Here is a 25745-nt window from a genome sequence, read left to right as displayed (position 1 = left end):
CAGATGCTACTGAGTGCATGCTGCACCAGACGAAAATCTGTTGACATTCATTCAATGATTGGGTAGCTAGAGGCCCAGCAGAGGTCACAAGCCCATTGATGGCAATGAGGTAGAGTGTGACATATAGCACAGAACCCTGTAGGATACAATTCTCCTAAATCTGAGGGATGCTGAATGAAGTGCCAACTTTAACCCAGAAGAGCCAGTGAGATAAAAAATTCTGGATAAAAATCTGAGAGGGGCCATGGAAGCCCCAGTCATGGAGGGCAACTAAAATGTGATGGTGCCAAGACATGACCTACTCCTCATGTAGGTCAAAGAAGGCCTCTAGGTGCCGGCAGTGAGTAAAAGTCAGTCTGATGGCTGATTCTAATTGGAGAAAATGGTCAGCTGTGGAGAAAATGGTCAGCTGCAGAGATCACCCTGCCCAGAAGCCACACTGATACAGGGAACTTTCTAGAGATGTTGGGTTTCTCCCGGGCTTAAGGATGGGGATAACTATACCATCTTGCCATTGTGACAGGAAAGCACCCATGATCCAAATGTGCTTGAAGACCTTGAGGAGCTGTTGCCACTGGGGAATGGTTAAGTGTTGGATCATCTGGCTGCGAATGGAATCCAGGCCTGGGGCTGCGTCTCTAAGAGACAAGAGCCTTTACTAATTCCCGTTCAGTGAAGAGTGCATTATAGGGCTCAATGTGTTGGGGCATGAAACAGAGGGTGGTCTGTTCAACTTTGCGTTTCTTTCAGAGAAAGGTAGTAGGGTAGGAAGAGGACGACCATGCCATCACAAAGTGTTTTGTGAGGTGTTCGGCAAGGATCAATGGATCAGTGCACAGAGCACACTTGAGGTTCAGACCCTGGACAGTGGACTGTTGCTGGTGGCCCAGAAGGTTATGGAGCTTGGAACAAACCTGCAAGGAAGAGGCATTCATCCCCAGGGAGGAAACAGCACTCCCAGCATTCCTTTTACTCTGTTTAAGGAGTTAACGAGCCTTAGCATGGAGAAACTTAAAAGTGAGGAGGTTGGTATGTGAAGGATGGTGTTTAAACTGCTGCAGCACCCATTTGGCACTCTTGGACACCAAGACATCCTTGAAATGAGACATCCTTTGTCTACCACAGTATCGGTTGATGATGAGAGGGACCTGTGGATACAGGGACAGCAGTGCCAGCAGCATGCCTTGCACAACTACATTGATGAAATTCGAGAGGGAGGTGTGAAAGATCACAGCATACATATATAAATGCCAATTGGCCCTGCAGAATGCAGAATGTGGGGGGCCTGTCTGCCTGGAGGCAGCAGGGGAATGATAGAATCACTAGAAAGTGGTCATTGTCACAAAGGTCATCATGAGAGGGCGGGGAGGAGATCATGAAATTGATAGAGATGGTACCATGAGCGGCACTGAAGTGGGTGGAAGGACCATCATTGAGGAGACAATTCAAGGTCCATAATAAGTTCGTCAATTAGGATATCCCTAATCTTATTGAAGTCCCCAAGGAGGAGAAATTGGGGTGGGAGTTGCTGTAGTAAGGTAGACAGTGCAACATGAAGTTATCTACCTGGGAGGGAGGTAGACATGGCAAATGGTGATTTCCAGAGTCGTTTGCACTCTAACCACTATCACTTCCAAGTTGGAATGTAGGAGGGTCTGGTTACTAATGACATCGGAGCAAACTGAAGTGCAGATCACGTGATATGCTACCCCAAGGCCAGAACAGTTCCAACAGAACGCCCAATAACCATGAAATGTTGGAGAGTGGTCATCATGAAATGAGTTTCTTGAACAACAAGACAGAACACAATAGGAGGTGAGAAGATGTTGCATTTCTGGTAGGTGACGATAGTATTCCTTGCAATTCCACTGGATGATTGGCGAGAGTCCAAGGTAGACATGAAGCCAAGGAGGTGGTTGGGTAACTCAGTCAGTAATCATTACCGACAAGGATGGGCGGCATCTATAGATAGGGTGTCGGACTCGGGTTGTAAAGGGGAAGATGACACCTCCAGGGGCACTGTGGCACCTTGTTTTGGGATTTCTCCTCCTCAGGTGGAGGAGGGCAGGGCACAGGGGGAGTACAGGCTTCTGCAAGATCTGGAACCAAGAGAGTGGGTGACCTTGGGACACAGATGGTGTCCCTCATGGTGGTAATAGTCTTCTGGCCTGAGAGACACTAGGGAGAGGGGTCCCAGGAGGATGCCAGAAAGAAAGGGGCACTACTTCGGCCAGGGAGGGCGAGCAGCTCCATGACAGGAGGTTGTGGGAACTGCAGGGGAGGGTGAGGGGAGGGAGGGACAGGGTTGGGTAAGGGCGAGGGAGGAGGAAAAGAAGTAATAGAGGCCAGAGTTGAAGATAATGACACCAGATTGAGTGTCTCATACCTCTGGCGAGCCTCAGCATAAGACAGGCGATCCAGGGACTTGTGTTCTTTTATCTTATTTCATCTCTTGTAAGCCAGGCAATCCAGCAAGTGCAGGGAGTGGTGGGCAGCACAATTGACACACAAGTGGCAGAACACAGGGGCTTCTCTCATGGAGTGGGTGGCCACAGTCACCACACAAAGGGTTCATCGTACAGAGGGAATGCATATACCTAAAACCCAAGTACCAAAAGCACCACATAGGTGGAGGGATGTATGGCTTCACGTCACATCTGTAGCACATAACCTTGACCACCTCTAGGATGGTATTCCCTTGAAAGCCAGTATCAGTGCGGTAGTCTTTGCAATCCTCCTGCACACATCGAGCAAAATGAATGCCACGCCACTCCAGATTAGCCCAGAGTTCATCAGTTTGCAGGATGAGGTCCCTATCAAAAATTACTCCCTGGACCATATTCAGAGTCTGTCAAGGAGTAACAGAGACCAGGACATTGTCAAGACATCACAGGCATGAAGAGCTGCTGACTGGGTGGCAGAACAAGCTTTGATCAACAGGGAGCCTGAATACATTTTACTAAGAGACTCCACTTCACCAAACTTTTCCTCAATATTTTCCATGAAAAACAATGGCTTTGTGGTGGTGAATGTGTCCCCATCCATTCTAGTACAGACAAGGTAATGGGGAAAGGGGTTCATCCCAAGATGGTGAGCCTAGCCCTCCTCCCATGGTGTAGCATGGCAAGGGAAGGTTGCCAGGTCATACAAAGCAGCATTAAATGATCCTTCACCCTTCAAAGAGATGGCTGTTTGAGAACGGTCAGATTTTCTCAGCTTCATACACTTCATGCACCAAGCACCCAACCTGATACCACCACTCCAACCATGGCTCTCCTCATGCGTGCCACCCAGGCACAACAAGGGTTGTCTGGCACGGCGGTCATTGCTGGGAGTTACGATGCTCCTAGAAGTTAAGCAGCCACTCCTTAGCATATGTGGGGAGGACAGCTCAGATATCAGTAGCGTGATCCCTGTGTTGTCAGGGGCTCAGCCATATCGGTACATAACAGTCCCACCACACAGACTGGCTAGACATACTGGTGACCTGGTGGGGTGGAAGGGTGGGTAAAGTGGGGAAGGGATAAGGGAAGGAAGGGGGAGAGCAATCCACACCATAGATGTTAGGGAGGGAGTTCTTCCCCATATGGCTGACACTTAAAACAGTGAATTTTGAAGTAGATGTCAAACCTCAAGTGGGAACCTAAATGCTGAAAAGGATGAAAGAAAAGGAAAAGGAACAAAATTGTAACTGATACAGGAAACCAGGTGGACAACCAAGGGGGAGGGAGGGAGGGAGGGAATTGATAGTGTCTTGCATCTAGCTAGCATACTTTACATACGATCAGAATCTCTGGATTTTCTGCCAGATTTTGAGGCAGAGTTTCTTTGTGGAAACTCTCATAAGCATCTCGCTTTGGAGTCTGCACTAAATTTCAAGCTCCTGTAAAAGATCACCAATCCTGGGAATTTTGCACCTTTTTAAATTTGGCATGTTTTTCTCATTTCTGCAACAGTGTTCTGACCTGTTCTGTGTACCGCGGAGGATCAGCTCCATTGTCAATTTATTTTGTATAAATTTCTCAATTGCTGCTGATACTATTTCTTTGAATTCAAGCCACAACTGGTCTACACTTATTAATTTTGAATGAGTGGAGATTGTCTCCCAGAAAGGTGTCAAGTGAATTTTTATCTGCTTTTTTTAATAGGCATATTTTTTGTTTATTTTGGGATTACAATATTCAATCTCACTACAACAACCCTGTTTTCACTAATCCCTGTATTGGCTTTGATGCTCATTATTACCTCATGATTATTTGCTGCTAAGAGGTCAAGGGTGTTTTCACAACCATTTACTATTCGCGTGGGCTCGTGAACTAATTGCTCAAAATAATTTTCAGAGAATGCATTTAACACAATTTTTGATGATTTTTACACACACCTTCAGAATTAAACATGTATTTTTACCAACATATAGAGGGCAAATTAAAGTCACCACCAACTATAATCATATGAGTCGGGTAGATGTCTGAAATCAAACTCAAGTTTTCTTTGAACCTGTCAGCAACTGTATAATCTGAATTGGACATCAGTAAAATGAGCCAATTATTATTTTATTCCAGCTGCCAACAATGATCTCTGACCATACTAACTCACAGGAACTACCTACTTCCATTTTGCACCAAGATAAACTATTGCTAACAGCAACAAACACACCACCACTAACAGGTTTTAGCCAATCCTTTCAGAACACCATTAGGTTCTTTACAAAAATTTCAGCTGAGCTTATCTCTTGCTTTAGCCAGCTTTCAGTGCTTGTAACAATTTGAGCATCAGGGCGTTCTATTAGAGCTTGGAGCTCTGATACTTTCCCAACACAGCTATGACAGTTTACTGCTATTATACTGATGCTTGCTGCATCTACGTTCTTCCTGTGTTCGGCCTGCACCCTTTGTGACTGAAGCCTTTTGTATGTTTTCCCCAGACCCTCTAATATAAAAAACAGCCCAGTCCATGCCACATAGCCCCTACTACCCATGTAGCTGCCTCTTGCATATAGTGGACTTCTGGCCTATTCAACAGAACTTTAAATCCAACCACCCTTTCGCACAAGTCAAGGAATCTGCACCAAACATGGTCGCAAAACTGTCTGCTTCTGATTCAGACCCTCCACTTGGCTCTGGAACAGAGGTCCGCTATCAGTCCTGTCGACTATCCTGCAAATGGTCAGCTCAGCTTTCATCTTGCAAGCAAGACTGGCAGCCTTTACCACTTCTGTTAGCCATTCAAAACCAGAGAATCTCTTCTGATACAAAGTGACCACATCATTGGTACCGACATGATCCACCACCTTCAGTTGGCTGTACCCTGTGCTCTTCACAGCATCCGGGAGGACCTGTTCTGCATTGGGAATGACTCCACGCAGTATGCACGTGGAGTGCACATCACCTAATTTTGGAGATGTGAACTATCAATCCCACCCTCTGTGATATTCCAGATCTTGCAGGCTGAGAGATTTCCTCTAAAACAGGACAGGTGACAGCATCTGGCTCAGTGACAGTGTCAGCCACAAAGAGCAGGGGGGTGGGGGTGGCAAGGCAAGAACCTTAATTAGTTCCACAGTCAGTGAAAGGTTCATTATAGGATTCAGCTTATGGGGACAAATGTAAGGGAATTTCTTCAACTTGTTGCTTCTTCAGTGTAAATGTAGTGAGATACGGCCACCTCTGCTGCAGCAGCAAATGACTGGCTTGCGGAGTATGGATGTAGATGTAGATGTAGATTAATCAGTATGAAGACCACATCATAGGCTAAAACCTGGAACAGCTGTTTTAACATTCATGGCCCATATGACTATGAAGCTTGGTCTACACACGAGATAAAGAGGTATACATCCTCAGAGCAGAGAGAGCACTCCCAGCATTTGATTGAACAGCTAGCCTTAGCAGAGAGGCTTGTGAAAATGATGGATTTGGTCTGTGAAGGATGTCATTTGAATCATTGCAGGGCTAGTCAGTGATTCTGAATAACTACTGCAGTGTATTTGGTCCAGTATGGCACTGGATGAAGGTTGGTTGAAAGGTGGGAGGGAGGGGGAGAGACCTGTAAAAAAGGTGAATAGCAGTTCTAGTATCATGGATGATCACATCTGAGATGCCTTACACAGCCTTATCAGTGCAATATGAAAGAGCTGGTGAATGTTACAGAGGTATACAAAGACCAGTTGGTTCTTAAGTGCCCAACGTAGTAGTAGTTTGTTTGGTGGAGGCAAGGAAACCATGGCATCCCCAGAAAGTAGTCACTGTCATGAAGATCATAGTGCAGTGACTAGCAAAGCCCCACGATTAGGGGAAGAGATCAGTGGTTCAGTAGCTGAGAAAGTACCTGGGCATCATTAGTGGATAGAAGAACGGTCATTGAGGAGGACCTGATATTGGTATGTGAGAAGCTGGTCAATTACAAGCCCTCTACCAGACAAAGTGATTGGTTTGTTTCACAGTTAAGGGAATTGAACTGAGGTCATCAATCCCTCCTATCTGAACAGGTGAGTCAACAAAAATAGATACCAAAGAAGGGCCTAATGCATGAAATTCAAGGCAAGAAAATTCCAAGGTCTACCAAGGGCACTCAAAGACATAACTCTAAGGGGTGCCATACCCCATGCCACTTACTGGAGGCACCCAACCAAACAATATGCAGGGAAGACTAGCAACATCAATAAGGTGAGGGAAGCACAGGAAAACACAGTGAGGACACCAAGACAACATAAAACTCAGGAAGGGGGGAAAAGAGCAAAGGAACAGGTAGAGTGAAGGGTGAAGGCTGCAGCCATTGCCTTGTCGGGGCAGTGGAGGTAACAGGTCATTATGCCAATCCTCAACGGGCTGACAGAGAGAGAGAGAGAGAGAGAGAGAGAGAGAGAGAGAGAGAGAGAGAGAGAGAGAGAGAGAGAGAGAGAGGGGGGGGGGGGGGGTTCACCTCCTCTGGGGAGCAGAGGATGCATAATGCCATAATGCCTAATCTATCAACTGTTGTTGGCTCAGTACCCATAATGGAGGAGCCCCAGCCTCCACTAGGTGGCTGATCAAAGGGCTAGTTGTAAAGGTGTCAGTTTTTGTTGGATTCCACAATGGTGTATTGGGTCCAGCATCTAACATTGAACATGGTGCCAAGCCATATGTGAAACTCTCATACTCTAGAAAGGACTGGACCAATGCCTTGTAGTGCCTTAGTGGAGTAGAGTGGTCCATGCCCCAGTTGGTATTGCTGAGACATTGAAGAGCATTTAGATGCAACCATCGTATCTGCTTTAGTTGACGAAGATCAAGAGGCTGTATACTGGGCATAAAAGACCAATCCCAAGAAATGTTGAGACAGTATCACATTGAGGGACTGGTCATCAAGGTACAGATCCATATGGGGATGCACTGCCCAGTCATGACAGACACATGATGCAGCTCCTGGCAGCCAGAAATTAGAAGCCACAAGTGAGAGCCCAAGATTGAACTCTTGTGTATTGCTCCCTGCAGTTTTCTTTCAGCAGCACCTATCACATGTGAAAAAAATAGGTACAAACATCATCAGCATCTAGAGGGGGGCACCACAGGTTCACAGCTGCCACCAGACCATTAATAGCCACTAAAACGAGAGGGATAATGAAAACACTGTAGAACCTTATTCTCTCACAGCTGGGAGACGCTAAGGAAAGCACCAACCTGTACCTGAAAACGGTAGCAGGAAAGAAAGTTCCACATAAAAATCTGGAGAAGCCCATGGAGGCCCCATTCATTTAAGGGGACAAGGATGTGGTGGTGTAACGTGCAATCATTAGCTTTAAGCAAATCTAAGGAGACTTCAAGGTGGTGTTGACACCAGGCAAAGCTGTCCAGATTGCAAAATCCACTTGGACTAAATTATCTGCAGTAGAATGGTCTCAGTGAATATCATCCTGGGTTGAAGCCAAGAGGTTCTGGAATTCATGGATCCACTATAGCCTATGGCTGACAATTCAAGTAACTTGCAGAGGACATTGGTCAAACTGATTGGATCATAGTTATCCTGAAGAGGCATTTTACCCAATTTGAGAACTGGAGGAGGAGGAGGAGGAGGAGGAGGAATGGATATCTGAAGCAAAGGTATTAGAGATACCGGGTGGAGAAAGTCAAATTTCTGTTAGGCCTCAGTAGGATAGGCAGTTGAGAGTTTTGAATTCTGAATCTTCCTTCCTTTTTTAGATTGGGCAATCTGGTGAAGGAGGAGAATATGGCTCATAACACAGAGTTTAGTGGTAGGTGCAAAGACTCCCCACATGGAGAGGACAGCCTGCAGTCACCATAAATAGGAGTTGCCTCACATTGCCAAGAAGTGACCAAAATGGAGACACTGTAAACAATGCACAAGAAGTGGGGATATAGGGCTTCACATTGTGATGGTAAATCATAATGAACTTTCCAGAAGGGTATCCACCTCAAAAGCCAAGATGAAAGTGGAGGTGTTGACATTCTCCTTAGGATCTATCTGGACTCACCGGATAAAATTAATAGCATGACATGCCAGCTTAGTCCCCAAGTTCCTCACCAGAGTGAAGGAGGGTGACTTTGTGGAAAATAATGCCCTGGGTCATATTTAAAGACTGGTGGGGACTAATGCTCACCAGTGTCTCTTAATCATGCATAAGCACACAGGGAAGCTGGCTGACTGGCACAACAGGTTTTGATCAGTAGGGAACCAGATCACTTATTACTAAAGGCATCAACTTCACCAAACATTCTCCATTTGTTCTGGGGAAAAAAAAAAGTGGTTTGGTGATGGTGAAAGTCTCCCTGTCTGACTTAGAACAAACGAAGTAATGGGGAAAGGACTTTGCCCCAAGCTGATGGACCTAGCCCTGCTTCCCAGGAGTGGAAGCCTGAGGAAGCAAAAGTAGGAGCAGGGGTAAAACCATTCCTATCAGAAGAGAGGGCTGCAGAGAGCAGCCAGAAGTGTGGACCTTAGCATGCTTTGTGTGCAAAGTAGCCATCCTGCTACCACTCAATGCAATCATATCACCAACCCATGGACACCATCTAGCCACTGCATGGCACAGCAGTCACTATCTGTAGCTGAAAAGACGAGCAATCATTTCTAGGGACACAATAGGTGGTGACAGCTCATGTACGAGAAGTGTGATCCTTGTGTTCTCAGGCGCTCAGATAAAAGGGTACATAACAGCTTCAACCCACTGGGTAGTATGCTGGTGATCTAGTGAATAGGGCTTGGGGTGGGGGAGGAGGCTACAGTGGGGAAAGTGGGGAGAGGAGAGGGACCCACACTGGAGATGCAAGGGAGCTCTTCCAAAAATGTATAGAGTGGGAAAGGGAGAGAAGTCTGTAAAGGAATAGAAAAAACAAGGGAATAGTTGAGCCATTGTAAAGGGAAGCACTGAGGGACAAAGAGTGGCGGGCAAGAGGGGGGAAAATGGGAAGTGGCCAGTGTGGATGTAGGGAAACATCGGACACAGTAAAGCAAAGGTTGTTTGCACCCAAACTGTGATCACCTCCAATGGGATATAAAGGGGAATACATTGACTGACATCTGTACAAATCAGGGTACAAACACCTCCACATGCCCTCTGGGGACTAATGCAGTTCTAACAATGTGCAGTAACCCTCAACTGTTTGAAAATGGTCACCAGTAAAGAGCATTTCTTGAAGAGCAATGTAAACTGCAGAAGGGGAAAATGTGTTAGTTCTGGCAGGTGATACTAGTACTTACTACAGAGCCACTGAATGATCACAGTACTCATGGCGAGCTTAGATGTGAAGGTACAATCAGGACTGGTCACACTGCTGGATCACCTCATGGCACCAATGGGGATCGAACCACATTCTCAAACATCTACTCTGAATCCAGCTGGATGAGGGGACCCAGTACCTCGCATTGAGCATGGGGAAAAATGAAGAGCAGGCAGCCCTGGGACACTGGCTTTGGCTCCTTCAGCTGTTTGGTGTTTGGTCTGTTCCGGGTGTTGCTAGGGAGAGGGTTACAAATATTGATCCATGTCACCAGCAAGCACAGAAAAAGAATGATTTTCTGGCCAAGTGTGGGAAGCAGTTCCTAAAGGAGGTACTGCAGGAACCATGGGAAAGGAGGATGGTGGGTGATTTGGTTTATGGAAGATTGAAGTAGGGGATGATGGTCATGATGTTAGCATATTGATTGTCATATCCACAAGATGTATGCATTCATATTTCTTCTGTGCCTGAGTATGACAGTCAATACATTTTTATGCCTGTATCTTCTATTGTGTCTTTAAATCTGGCAAATGTGAAGTGTGATGTTCCACACAAGACCAGGTATTGAATGAAGTATTTTCCTCTCAGACATCTGGCTTGTCTCTGTTCCCAAGGTGTAGCCAGGGAAGGAAATGACAAGATAATATCTTTCTGCATTATTATAATGTTTCCCATCTGAAGAGACTCATGGGGCCTTGCGACTATCAGCGGAAGAAAGTTTAGTTTGCTTCATGTGTGAATCACCTGACATGATCTCACTCCCTGAGCAGGCACTTCCTAGCCACAGCTGTGCTTACCTGGCCAGTAAACCATTGCTCTGAGTCACTGTGACCAATCCACAATGGGCACATACTCCTTGGCTTGCAAGGGGAGTTTCCAGCACAAGCATCAACAGTGTGATCCCTGAGTGAACAGGGGGCTGCCACCATGCAGGTACTTGACAACATCCCTTTCCCCACACAACAGAATGGTTACTGTGCTGGGTATTGGGTGTAGTGTCTTCCAAGAAAGGAAGGGTGCAAAGAAAAAAGACGTAAGATGTGGAATATACATCATGCTGGGCGACCTTCCCTGCATCATCGGCAGGTCTATAAAATTTAGAGTAGTACTAAGTGAGTCCTGCAAGCGGACTCTAATTAAGAATATCAGATGGGAAGAAAACGCGTGTCCAAAATCGCAAACTAGATCCAAGTACAATCAGTACCAAGAAGACCATTCAATAGAAAGGCAGAGGTGGGGGGGGGGGGGATAATAGTGGTAGCACAGTAAGTGAAGCAGTGCTGCAAGGGCTTGTTGTCCATGATGGCAACACACCTACTCACAAAAGAGAAACCCACCGACTCCTCCAGATGTACTATCAGCATTATGCCATTTTTACAGTATGATTTGACTTTTTAATAGTAGGAAGTTGGGGTTCTGAAAACTGTTGCCTGAAGTGCCACACTAATGGTAGATTAAGTAACCCATAATTGACAGAGTTGAGCTAGGTGGTGATGGTAGCCTGCAGCCTGTGACTGACTGTCAGCCAGTGGGTGGCGATTGACTGCTAATCTGTTTCATCCTGGGGTGGACTCATTGGCTGGAGTCTTCTTCCCTGATGATGCTGGAGGAGGATGTAGCTACTCTAGTTTTATCTGTGACGTGGTTACTACATGTGCTGTGAGTATGTGTTGAGAGAGATGGTGTCCCTTCCCTGACAAAAACAGGAATTTTTATTTGGCTAGGACCAGGACTTGCTGTTAGATACCTTGTCAGCCTAGGTGTGAACTTGACATCGTTTCCACAAGGGGGAGTCATTCAAACTTTTAGTTTCTTGATAAGACAAGTTGTAAAGTTGCATATTCCTGGATTTCCTTCTCCCTCTCGAAAACAGAAGATTTCAGCAAATTAGGGGGATGTGTTTGGCACTTTACACATGTAGGGAGTTTTTCTCAAAGGCTGCCCTCATATGTTGTCCCACCTTACACCACAAAAGTAGGTTCATTAGTACAGCTTGGGAACCTGTGTCCAAACCTCTGGCATGTGAAACACCTCATAGGAGGAGGAAAATGGGCCCTGACATCACATCTACAAATGACATTAACTTACTTGGGTAACATTTCTATCAAAGGCTAGGATGGAAGTTCCTTTGCCCACCCTGTTATCCTTAGGTCCTCTCTAGACAATGAACAAAATGAACTACATGCCACTAGTTTATCAGTGTAGTGTTAGATCCTGATAAACCTTTAATTTTATTGTGTTTTTATGAGGTGAGGTGGTAATGGTATGTTCTTAAGAATGTCACACACCTGAATTATTTGTGATTCGTTAGCAGTCTAAATTTGATCAACAAAGATCCACTTCTCATTTTCTGTATGCAGCAACTTCTCTGAACAGAAAGAGCAGTGGATTTGTTTTTGAAGAAGATTTTATAAGTTCTGGAGCATACCAAGAACTGGGTAAATGTTCCCCCTCCCTTTCTTTTTGTCTGACTCATCTCATGATGTGTGGAAGACAAACACTATGAGGTCATAAGCATCTGCATTATAATATTGCTTTATCTGCTAAGATGGACATGCTGTCATGGTCACCAGTACAAGAGAGTTTGATCTGTCTTTCTGCATATCATCCACCCTGAGGCAACTTCTTTCTAATTGGTGGTAGGGGGCATCAAAATGATGAATCTTAGAGGTTAAGTAAAATGTAATTGTGCCTTATGCCCTGTGCAGATAAAAAAAGTTTACTGCAGTAAGGTGTTGGCATTTAGAGAAATGTCTGTTGGATTGTCATTTTCTATCTAATCAGATGGTTGGTTGTTTATCAACCCTCCCAGAAACCACACAATAGGGGGACAGAAGCTGAAGAACCCGTTTAATCTACAGCAACAATCCTTTGTCATTTTCAGGGCACTTCGGTGAAGCTAATTGGTCAGTAACTGTAGATAGATGTTGGGTTTTTGCCTGGCTTAAGTGCTAGAATGATGATCCTACCTCACCATTGCAAAGGCAAGGTAACATTGAGCCAATGAAATGGTACTAAGCCACAGAGGGGTTGTGTGCATTGAAACCCAGAAGTTTCTTCCCATGCCATAAAAGGGGGATCCACTTACTGACAACATCTGCATGAACCAATGCACGGACCCCTACAGATGTCCTCTCAGGGCCAGCATGGAACTGACAATGCACAATAACCATGGAGCAATGGGAGATTGTCATCAGTGGAGTGCTTTTGTTATAGAGCAACACAGATTGCAGAAGAGGTGGAAGCAAGGTGTGTATTTCTGGCAGGTGGTAGTAATCCTCATTACATTTCCACTGAGCATCACTGTCAGTAGATTTGTATTCCTGTACTTTTTTCATTTCTTCAATGTTGGACAGACTAGTAAACATGGAGGATGATAGAACTATATTATGGAGGATTGTGTTCCAAACAATTGACATATGATGGTTGTTCACAAGAACTATCTTCATGGAGTGATATTCTGCAGTTACCACATTATCTGTGCAGCAGGATGACAAATGAGAAAATCTTTATCATCTGCAGCACTTCATAGGTTGTGGGATGTATGCATCACACCCATACACTATGACAAAATTTTCTGGGAAGACATTCTCTTCAGAGGCTAAGATAAAGACATCAGTCTGTTCAATGATCCATGGGACTTTTTGGATGTGCCGAACTGTGTGTGCCAAGCTGCTTGTAGTTAGCCTGTAGCTCCTTATTTGGAGCATATTGTCTCTACAGTAGATGACTCTTTGGACTATATTCAAAATTTTGTGTGGGGAAATGATTGGCCGATTTGCAGCAGGGACCAAACAGTGAGGTCATCGATCCCATTGGACTAGGGAAGGATGGGTAACGAAATCAGCTGTTCCTTTCAAAGGGACCATCTTGGCATTTGCCTGAAGCGCTTTAGAGAAACCACAGAAAACGATCAGGTTAGTCAGATGCGGGTTTGAACAGTTGTCGTCCTGAATGTGAGTCCAGTGTTCTAACCATTGTGCCACCTCACTGTGTGGGGAAATTGTCAGTGGCTGAGGGGCTGTAGGTTAAGCAAAAGATCTATATTAATGACATAGGAGAAAATCGGAGTAGCCCTCTTAGATTATTTGCAGATGATGCTGTCATTTACTATCTTGTTAAATCATCAGATGACCAAAACAAATTGCAAAATGATTTAGATAAGATATCTGTGTGGTGCAAAAGTGGCAATCAACCCTGAATAAAGAATAGTGTTAAGTTATTCAAATGAGTACTAAAAGAATTTCGATTACACAGTAAGTCACAATTCTGAAGGCTGTAAATTCAACCAAATACTTAGGGATTACAGTTACAAATAACCTAAACTGAAATGATCACAGACAATGTTTTGGGTAGCGCAAATCTAAGACTGCAATTCATTGGTAGAACACTTAGAAGGTCTAACAGATCTAAGAGAGACTGCTTACACCACACTTCCTGCCCTATTGTGGAATATTGCTATGCAGTGTGGAATCCGCATCAGGTGGGACCGACGGATGACATCAAAAAAGTTCAAAGAAGGGCAGCTCGTTTTTTATTATTGCGAAGTAGGGGAGACAGTGCCACAGACACGATACAAGAATTGGAGTGGAAATCATTAAAAGAAAGGCGTTTTTATTTGCTTACTTACTTACTTACTTACTTAACCTGGCAAGATTAGGGCCATTAGGCCCTCTCTTACATTTAACCAGGCATTCTACTTATTTTACATTCATATGTTTTAGTAGGCATGTTAAACTACATCTAGTACAAAAAGTGAAATAAACAATTAGAAAGGAACACCTGGGAAAATACATACATATAGAGTTTATATTTGTAGATCATAAGTACTGTTATAATTAGACATTATTGAAGAGACAGACTTTAGATAGGAGTGCTAGCAGCAGGGAGTATGAGGGAGACTCATGGTGAAGGGAGGAGAAGAATAGAGAGGCATGATGAAACATAATTAAGGAAATATAAAGGGAAAGAAGATTGTGTGGCTAATAGAGATAGATGAAGAGGAAGGCATCTCAGGAGCAAGATAGGAGACACTAGCTTTGCTATTTGACAGATGAGAGGATTGGCCTTCTACATTAATTTTGTGGAGAATGTTATGAGAATGATAGTAGGAAATGCTTCAACTTCTTCTTAAAAGCAGCAGGAGATTGAATTTTGCACAAGGTAAGGGGCAGTTTGTTCCAGAGGCGGACAGCAGCAACTGAGGAGTTTGCAAAAGTTTTTCTTTTGTGAGTGGGCACAGTTAGTATACCAAATAAGAGACCTCATGTTTCGATTATGATGGCATGACAGATTTTTAATCTCTGAAGCAAGGTACTGGGGTGCTTGCGCAACGAGGAGTCACGCAATTTGTCCGGCCACAGCCACCCTAGTATGAAGCACTAACATGATCATATCGGCGAATGTTGCAGGTGTAACGCACACAGGCATTCATGGTTAGTTCTAGCCGTCTTTTGTTTTGACTACTCATGCCTTGTTGAATTACATCACAATAGTGGAGGTTCAGTAGAATGAGTGCTTGCACGAGCTGGCATTTCAAGTCCTATGGAAATATGTTCCGAAACTTTTAGAGAGCATAGAGACAAGCAGACGTCTTTCGGCACACTGCGACTGTATTCTCTGCCCAGTTAAGATGCTAAACCAAAGTTACACCCAAGTTCTTAACTGTTTTCTGATATGGTATTGGAGTACTGTTGAGCAGAATAGGAGGTAGCCGTTCGCGGAAATCTGAGCTTATTAATTTCTGATAGGCTATTAAGATTGCTTGCGTCTTTTTGCATTTAGTACAAGCCCCAGGTTTTACACCCATGTCACTACTGAAGACAGATCATCACTCATCTGAGCGATTGCAGTGTTTACATCTTCAGGTCTGATGCTTAGGTAGAGCTGGAGGTCGTCGGCATAGAAATGATATTTACAGGAGAACAGAACCAACGAAATATCGTTGACATAAAGAAAACAAACGTGGTCCTAACACTTATCCTTGTGGCACTCCCAAGGAAACATGTTTCCAGGAAGATTTTTCATTTACGCAGACAACACATTGCTGTCTCTTAAGTAGCTTTCAAACCATCTCATTGCACTATCTGAGAAATTAAGCTGTTGCATTTTTCTGAGCAATATGTCAAAGTTAACAGTGTAAAAAGCTTTGCTGAAGTCCAGTAGCGTCAATATTGTTGCCTTTCGATTGTCGATGGCATGTTTCAGGCCATCAGTTACTTTAGAGCAGTGTTTGTGCTGTGATGTTTACGGAAACCAGATTGAAATTTGTCATATAGGTTGAATTCATGCAAGTGTTCAGTGATTTGGTCATGAACAATATATTCAAGTGCTTTGGAAACAACAGGCAGTATGCTAATTGGTCGGTAATCACTAGGCAATTGCGGGTTTTCGATCTTAGGGATGGGCCGAATTATGCTTCTTTTCCATGCAGTGGGGTATATTCCGTTCACGAGGAAAAAATTAAATATGTCAGTTAAGACAGGTTCCTCCTCTGATTGCAAAGATGTTCTGATGGCATCTACCTATATAGGGATAAATGATCATGATAAAAGAAGAAAAATCAGGGCTCACACAGAAAAATCTGAGTGCTCATTTTTCCCACGTGCCATACGAGAGTGGAATGGTAGAGGCAGCTTGAAGGTGATTCATTGAACACTTTGCCAGACACTTAATTGTGAATTGCAGAGTAATCACAGATTTTGATGCTTTCATCAGTAATGGTGCATTGTGCATTTAACCCAGCAAATCAACTTCAAGTTTACTTTTAGTATGTTTCACAAAAATAATGTCTGTCACACCAGGAATATCCCATTCAGTTTCATTATACAGTAAATACTGGGTGTATTTGTTTCTCCCAGTCATCTTGCGCATCACTCTTCCTGAAGAGTAGCCAGAGTAGGGAAAGCAGTATGGTTTTAACTGTCCATATTGAAATTTCTACATGATGAAATGGCCAGGTCAGAACTATGAAGGATTTGGTGTAATTTAATGTGTTCTGTGTGTGAAATGTGTTCCTTTAAGTGATCTCTGATCCAGGGGTCTTCCAACAGTCATCAGCTGCAATCAAGGTCATCTGGCACTATTGTCATTGCCGAGAGTCCTAATGCCCAAGGGAAGAGTCATCTACTCCTTGGCATGCATTAGTAGCTGGAATGCTTGGGAATCAGCACTCTCTCTCTCTCTCTGTGTGTGTGTGTGTGTGTGTGTGTGTGTGTGTGTGTGTGTGTGTGTGTGTGTGTGTGTGTGTGTGTGTGTGTGTCAAATTGCCTGTGTAGATTATTAACAGCAGAGGGCATAGATCCCCAGATGCCACTTAGGTTTCATTCTTTGACTTTCTGTCAGTTACTACTAACTGTGGCCTTTGTAATAGGGAATGACAAATCCATTTGCCCAACAAACAATATTACATAGGCACACAGTTTGATTTGAAGTCACTTTTGATTAATGTTGTCAGTAACATTCTGGAACCCAAGAAATGTGGGATGAACTTCGGGTCCATGTTGATAGTAGCCATTTTGTGTGTTTTTGAAGGGCCAACTGTTCACAAGAAACACCTTTTCTGACTTTCTTGTTACATGTGAATAGTAGTTTTGTTTTAGGTAACTCTTAAGGTAGGAACACTGTTAATCCTATTGCACATTTTGTCCACAATATTTGTCAATAATTTAGTGTACAACTACTATTTCCTTTCTTGTATATTGATATAAATAGTTCATCAAGTGAGCAGTTGTATATGGCTGCCAAAAATGGACTTATTTTATCAACATCATCTGAAAGGAACCAAATTTGCATACAACTTGGACTGAAGGACTCTCTTTTAAATGAATTTTGTTGCTTCAATACTCTGAGGGAATCTGCTTCCACATTCATCATGTTGATAGCTGTTCTAGATTTAAATTTTAGAATACTACTAAATACTCAATTCTTTGAATAATTGAACTCCTGCATATAAAAAAGCTTAGGAAAGGTTTTAAATTATGCTTCAAGTTTGATGTCCAAGTGCTCTTTTTATGAAATGCTAAAACTGGTCAGGTAATCCATACTTCATTTTGAACCAAAGCAGGTGTTTCATGAACCCCACTGTTTGTATCTCCCGAAATGTGTGTTGTCTGGAGAGGTAATTTTGCAGGTATACTGGATAAAAGATGTCAATACTGTTTGCAAACTGTGTTGCGAGTGGAGTTTGTGGTAAAAAAGTAATAAATGATTGTGCCTGATGCAGTCATTTTACTGCATGAACAAAAATGTTATAAAAGGTAAACTTTTCATCTTTAATCATTTTTTGCAACTGTCAACAAGCAATAGTTTCGTCAAGGTTTGAAATAATGTGTAAATTCTGTTTTAAGTCACTAACTGCTCTCATTTTAATACTAGACGAGTGTAGTCAGGGTTATTTGCACATACTGAGCTATATTTCCTCAAGACAGATGGAGTTTCTAGTTTTAATATTTGTCTTACTGTGTTAAACCTTTATTGTAAGGTTATACCTCTTAAACAGTAGGTGACAGCATTTTAAATTTTTAAAAGCAGTCAATAACACAAAATATTGAAAACCAGATTTTGTGTTGTTTCTGGAAGCCTTTAGACACACAACCTATAGTTGTATCTAATTGAGAGAAAGATGTTTAATAATATGGATTTACACCACCACCACCACCACCACCACCACCACCACCACCACCACCACTGAAGGTATTTCGGGAAGCTTTGTTTAGTAACTCAAATTTAGTAGTCCCATCACGAGCAACATTTTCACTATCATTGCTATCTTGCAGTGAAGGTACTTATTTGTCTTGCTGCTGGTATACTTCACATACAACTAGAAGTTTTATTTTGTGTCAGACTTTGAGACAGTTTCATTGAGAAAACAATGAAAGCTTAGTCCATTGACATCCACACTAAGTTTTGAGCATGTGTAAAAGGTTGTTAATAGTGAGTTCTTTTAAATATAGTCTACTTTCCTCATTGATTCCACAAGTCTCTTAGCCTGTTTTGTGTACATGGGACATACGTTTGAACAGCAATGGTGTTTTGCACCAGTTAGTTAAAGGTTTTCATTGACATTAGCTGCATTTGGGCACTGAAATTTGTCAGTGGCAAGAGGTGAAAACTTGTGCCAAACTGGGACTAACACAGATCTACCACTTAATGTGACCAGTCACATCTGCTTTAATCATCTGAGCACATTTCCCAGCCAACCCAAATTCCCAGCCTGTTGTGCATTACTTGTGTAGTGTAACCTACCAATGAAGCCCTCATTCATTCACCCTTTTGGATTCCCACAGGTGATCAGGCTTTGTGTGCACCTGCACAGGAAGAATGCATCATCAAACAACACACCTTGCTGATGCATGTACATGTGGGGTATGTGTTCTGACAAGTGCGAAAGAATAGACTCCACATTTATGTAAGTATCAGTTGCTGTTAACACTGTTTCTTTGAACTCCAGCCAGATTTGGTTTTCAGTTATATGGTCAGACTGTCTGAAAGGAAGCTGTCAAATAGATTTTTGTCTGATTTTCTAGATAAGTATTTGACAGATTTCCATGTCATGGTTCTCAACCTGGCTAAAGCAATCTTCTGACCACTAATCCCTATATCCATCATTAAGCTCTTTGTGTTCAGGATTGTTTACTGTGAAAAGTTGTGTTACCACAAACAAGTGCACTTTATAAGGGCTCCTAAAATTATTGCTCAAAATTTTTGGAGAAAGTATACATTGAAATTTTGGATGGTGTTTTTTGGCTAGTAGTCACTTTAAAAATTTTTCACCAGCACATTCAGGGCAAATTGGAGTCACTATCAATTATAGTAATATGAGCAGGTTTTTATTCAAAATGAGCCTCTAATTTTCATCAGGCTACCTCCCATTAGGAATGGGAGTTTACGAAGCAGTTTTGATATTGCTTTTAAATGACAGTGCAGCAGTCATTCGTCTTTTTCTTGCAGGTTTTATCCAGGAAATTTAGATTTCGGCTAGTGCTAGCCATTATTGCTGAGAAATACAAGAAAGGAAGTAGGTTACAGTACGCTTGTTCACCCACTGCTTGAATACTGCTCAACAGTGTGGGATCTGTACCAGATAGAGTTAATGGAAGAGATAGAGAAGATCCAACGGAGAGCTGTGTGCTTCGTTACAGGATCATTTAGTAATCGTGAATGCGTTACGGAGATGATAGATAAACTCCAGTGGAAGACTCTGCAGGAGAGACGCTCAGTAGCTCGGTATGCGCTTCTGTTAAAGTTTCGAGAACATACCTTCACTGAAGAGTCAAGCAGTATATTGCTCCCTCCTATGTATATCTCGCGAAGAAACCATGAGGATAAAATCAGAGAGACTAGAGCCCACACAGAAGCATACTGACAATCCTTTCCATGAACAATACGAGAGTGGAATAGAAGGGAGAACCGATAGAAGTACTCAGGGTACCCTCCGCCACACACTGTCAGGTGGCTTGTGGAGTATTGATGTAGATGTAGAAGTACGTAGTCCTGCCATAGTATAAAAAGTTACAACTTATGCCATAATCTATATGGCTTTACATTAGATTACATACCACCATTTTATAATATCAATGCAAGTTCTGGTATGTCAGTCCCCTGTTTGGGCTTCTGTCATTTCTTTCAAGACTACAGTACAATGGAGGTAGGCTTTGTGGAGAACACATCGATTGGTTGTGTAGTGCCCTCTATATGAACTATGTAATATGTAACACTCAAAGGAAGCCAGTATTGAATTAATAAAAAGAAAGATCCTAACTGCTTTCTTTTGAGTGCTACATATTATGTAGTTCATATAGATGGCACCACAGCCAATCTGTGTGTTCTCCACAAAGCCTACCTTCATTATACTGTAGTGTTGAAATAAATGTGACAGAAGCCCGAACAGGGGAGTGACTTAACTTTAATCGATACTATAAAAAGGTGGGATGTAATCAATGTCTAAGCCATATAGGTTATGGCACGAGTTTTCACTTTTTATACTATTGCCTGATGATTTACTACCATTATTTTTTAGCGTTGATAATGGCTAGGCACTGGTTGGAATCTAGATTTGTCAAATGAAACCTGCAACAGAAGTATGACTGACTGCTGTTCTCATTTGAAATCCTAATTTTTCTTGAAACCTTCAGCAACTACTGTATGTGAATCAGAAGACCACTAGAAGCAACCAGTTAATTCCAGTTGCCGAGTATACCCTCCACCCACAAAAGTCACAGGAACTATCTTTTTCAATTTCACTACAAAATAAACTGTTTCTAACAAACGCAAATATACCATCAACAATTTTATTCAGTCTGTCCTTTCTGACCACCACCAGAATTTTCATTTTAATGTTGCAACCCTTGTCAGTTTCAATGTCATGAACTAGAACAAGAACAAGACCAACCACAGTTAAGCATGTGACCATGTGACAGGAATAAATGTCACTTAAGGCTTGGAAACAGGGAAAGGGGAGATAGACATATCTACTAATTTTCTCTATTACACATACAGTTTTATATAATGTACTATGCAGTGAGTGTAGAGTTCAGATGAATCACTAAGTTAATGATAACGTCCATATACGTACATGTGACTGCTCAAAGGAACAAGGTAATGGCCATATGATGTGTTTTTGTGAACCTGTGTTTCATTTGGAAGTTTCTTTGCATGTGCCTACTTCTGTCCGATTAATTGAGGCTTGTGATGTATTACAATTCAGAGTGACAAAAGAAATTTGAAGTGATAAAAGCAACAAGATTTCAGCTAAATTTAGTTAGTAACCACAAAACGCTTTACAGTATGCTGCAGTTGGATATGTTTTGTAAGCATTACCTTTGCAATGCAGATTAACTGTAGATCTGAGATACTATTAAAGCAAATACTGTACATACAGAACACTGATATGAAGCCAAAACTTTATTATGTCCTGTACTGGTAGATGATAGAAACAGAATCCCACATGTAGGGGTGTTTGATAATGAGGGGAAAGAATAGATTCACTGTTTTGCATAATATATTTACTTATGATTCTACAGGAATGTGTTATATCACCATAACCATCTCCATGAACAAATGTTTTCTCCAAGGTCATTGATTTTGAATTTGTGTAAAAGATGAAGTTTACTCACTCGTGTGTCAAAAACAGACATCACCATGTCTTTGGCATTTTTCACATCTGAAGGTCGACCAGCAACACGAATATGTGGATCTGCAACAAGTAACTACTTTAATTACTTATTGTTAGTGCAATATTGCTTTAACAAATTATATAAATGTTTTTCAGAATCCACAAGGACAACCTAGCTGCAATTTAATTACTAATGCTGTTAATTTCACAGGACCTTTATTTTCATTCAGAAGTACTTTTTTTAATTTTTATTATTTATTTACACGACTGTGCAATGTAATGTTATTTGAATCCATGTCACTTCTGTGTAAAAGATATATCTGATATTACGAAAGTGATGCAATTTCATGCTGCATTGTGTAATTTACATATTTACATTTTAAGACTTTCCAGTGCATTTCTGTGGCAAATTCATGTAAGTTTGATGTTTTTGAGGTTATCAATGGAAGACATTGCTGAAGCTCCTTTCAAAAATTTTTGCCACTCAATGATTTTGATAATTTAGTAGGGTATTATGTACTGCTTGTTTGATATTTGGGCTTTTTGCTATCAGTGTCAGCCTCATGCTGCTTGTATGAAAGTGTTCTCCATATTATTGTAATTATGAAGTGACTAACATAAGGTATTGACATAATAAATCATCATAATATTAAAACTAATAAGCAGGTTTTTCAAGTTCTTGGCTTTACTTTGTATTACAAAACATCAATAAGAATCATAGATGAAACCCCTCATTGGTTAGGCAGCTGCAACCTCAAAAGCCGACTCAAAGAGACAGAAAGGAGCATACCAAGGGAAGGTCAACAACTTATAATGCTCCATTATTAAGATGTGGAGCTATTGTGATTATAGGAAACCTAAGAATACATTTTTATACTTTTGTTCTGTTTATCAGCAGTCCTAGCTAGCTGCACTTTCTCCTAAGGAGTTCATTCATAAAAGGGATCTGTGACTTTTCAAGGAAATTTTATATCTCTGTATTTATCACAGATTTCTGAGCTAAACATGTGCCATACGTATCTTCAGCATATGTTTTAACGTGATGCATATGTAGGATAATTAGTCCTCAGTGTGATGTATAATCAGAAAAGGACCTAAAATTAATCCTTAAGCTTACCATTTTTCTTTTTTAAAAAATTACTTTTCTATTATTATACACAGCTTCAACATATTTGCAGGTCTCTGAAGTACAATACTATTATAAGCACCAGTTTCTCACTGACATCAGTTCTTGCAAGTTTTGTGATTTGTACACAACAAACTACTGAATGCTTTTGAGGGATAAAAATAATCTTGCTGTTAAGTCACTTTCTCATACACAGTGAGGCTAAGTGTAGTACTGCAGAAATTTTAGAGTTCACACAAACTAATGTGGCATTTTTGCAGAAACACATTCTCATCCTGAGCACTGGGTAAGTCCACCCCTGTATTCTGAAAGGGCAGCTGCCTCAGTCCATCTACCAACCCGCATACTTAGTTTTTTCACTCATCTTTTTACTACACAGCATGACGCCAGTGTCTGTGCATTGTGGGTGCAGGGGAAGTTATTCATAACCAGATGATTTATTGTATGCAACATCATTAAAATTTTGTTTTAAGAGGCAAACAAAGTAAAAATCTGTAAAAGTTGCAGGAAGTAGCAGCTATTCCCAACACACAAAGTGATTAAAGTAGGAGAGGAGAAACCTAAGTGCTATTACTTCCCTAGGCTTCACTACTTCGGAAAGACATTGAAGCTAAGTTTATAAGTTTAGTTTTTGGCAATACTGCTGAACAGGTTCTCAGGAGATTTTATTTCTATTTGACACATGCTCTGTATTTTACACTGTCAGTATAGTAGGTGATATCTACCATGCTAGCTTTTGTGCATTTGTTTCGTGAGATACTTTTAACATTTTTGCATTTGATGAATTATTATTTGTGTTAACTACCTCTTAATATGATTTGCAGACTCACTATCTGCATCTTACAAGTTACAAGAGATGCATTTGTGCATAGGCATCAAATGTAATTGTATCTCCCCTACCATGTGGCAGCCATTTAAAACAGAGCCTCCATCGCTACCATCATCCCCCCCAACATGCTGTTTATGCATATATAGTCTAAGCTGGTTAGCATGTACTCATGAGTGAGTAGTGCACCCTTTGAGGGGATGAATCACATTTTGTGTGTGTTCTGCTGTTGCATCTGAAGATGTGAGTAAGTATTATTTGTATTATAGTGCTACATTGTGCTTTTAGGAAACATTTATTACTTTCATAAAAAATGTGGTTAAGCCAACTTGCTTATATTTAAGAGCTTTCATTATTTTCCTTTTCTGAAGTAGGTTAAGGGTGTTAACTAGTTTGATGAGTAGAGTTAAAAAGAACTGATCATGTTGTTCTGTTCCTTTAATAAGAAAGATTTTAGGACAAATAAGCTGTGGAGAGCAAATATGATCTTTTGTGGTATAATCTTATGCATTGGTAAAAGGATACTTAACTGCAATGAGGGAAGGAAAGTGTGCCTGACATAGGCAGTCCAAGGCTCCCTGGAGCTGGCCTTACAGCAGGAGAGCAACGTCTTTGTTAACTGATCAGAAATTCATTCCCTAGAATTCCAAAATGACGAAGTTCAGAGGAATATAGTGGAGCACCTAGTATTGAGATGGTCAGTAATAAAACTGTATAATTTTAAAACCAATGGGGTATGATTTTTTTTTTTTTTTTTTTTTGTTGGGTTTAAGGGCGCTCAACTGCTGAGGTCATTAGCGCCCAGTCACTGTTGTTAGAGCACATGGAATCTGGTAAAACTCAAGGGGATGGAGGGGACACCAGAAGGACCCGACAAAGATGCAGACAAAATAAGTAAAAAGATTAAATGTCTTTGGACAAGCCAGTTAAAGTTATAAAACGCAGAATACGAGCAGCTGCTCGAGCGTCATCAGCTAAAACATCCGGTAAAGTAGATGGCAGGGACAGGACAACACGAAATTGACTAAAACGGGGACACAACAATAAAACATGGCGCACTGTTAATGCCTGACCACAAGGGCACTGCGGGGCTGGGTCACCGGAGAGCAGGTAGCGGTGGCTAAACCGGCAATGCCCAATCCGCAACCTGGTCAGAAGGACCTCCTCGCGCCGAGATGGTCGGGAGGATGTTGTCCAAGCAGTTGGTAGCGGTTTTACTGCCCGGAGCTTGTTTCCTTGGAGGGATGACCAAGCATCCCACCATAACAACACAAGCCTCTTACAGACATCCCCACGAACGTCGGATGACGGGACACAATGGGAGGCTGGCCGAGGCAGGAGGACTGCAGCCTTGGCTGCAGCATCCGCAGCCTCATTCCCAGGCACTCCCACATGTCCGGGAACCCACAGAAAGCTGACAGAACCACCATTATCAGCGAAAGAATGGAGGGACTGCTGTATCCGTTGAATCAAGGGATGGACCGGATAGGGAGCTCCAAGGCTCTGAAGAGCACTGAGTGAGTCAGAGCAGAGTACATATGATGAATGGTGGTGGCGGCGGGCATACTGAACGGCCTGATGGAGAGCAAAAAGCTCGGCCGTAAAGCTGGAACATTGGTCGAGGAGCCGGTATTTAAATGTGGCGGCCCCGACGACAAAGGCACAGCCGACACCATCGTCAGTTTTGGAGCCATCGGTGTAAATAAAGGTGTGACCGGCAAGTCGAGCACGAAGTTCGGCAAACCGTGAGCAATACATTGCAGCCGGAGTACCATCCTTCGGGAGTGAGCTGAGGTCGAGATAAATATGAACCGGAGCCTGGAGCCAAGGTGGTGTCGGGCTCTCACCCTCTCTGAAGGTGGTAGGGAGGGCAAAATCCAATTGTCGAAGCAGGAGACGGAAGCTGACTCCGGGGGGCAGCAGGGCAGACACATACAACCCGTACTGACGGTCGAGAGAATCGGC

At 42.3% G+C, this 25745-nt stretch overlaps 1 protein-coding gene across 1 annotated transcript in view; it reads right to left on the bottom strand.

Annotated features, from left to right (window-relative positions):
- LOC126152458 (protein bicaudal C homolog 1) overlaps positions 1 to 25745 on the bottom strand; it is a 310606-nt gene that overhangs the window by 95350 nt on the left and 189511 nt on the right. Inside the window, exons 3-4 of the mRNA XM_049916007.1 lie at positions 21830 to 21909; positions 11447 to 11449 (exon numbers count right to left, since the gene is read on the bottom strand). Coding sequence (XP_049771964.1) covers positions 11447 to 11449; positions 21830 to 21909 — 83 coding nt within the window. The remainder of the gene's footprint in view (positions 1 to 11446; positions 11450 to 21829; positions 21910 to 25745) is intronic.

Source organism: Schistocerca cancellata, chromosome 2 (assembly GCF_023864275.1).
Source record: "Schistocerca cancellata isolate TAMUIC-IGC-003103 chromosome 2, iqSchCanc2.1, whole genome shotgun sequence".
Classification (NCBI taxonomy): domain Eukaryota; kingdom Metazoa; phylum Arthropoda; class Insecta; order Orthoptera; family Acrididae; genus Schistocerca; species Schistocerca cancellata.
The sequence above is the reverse complement of the archived record's forward strand: the minus strand, read 5'-3'. Positions and strand labels throughout refer to the sequence as shown.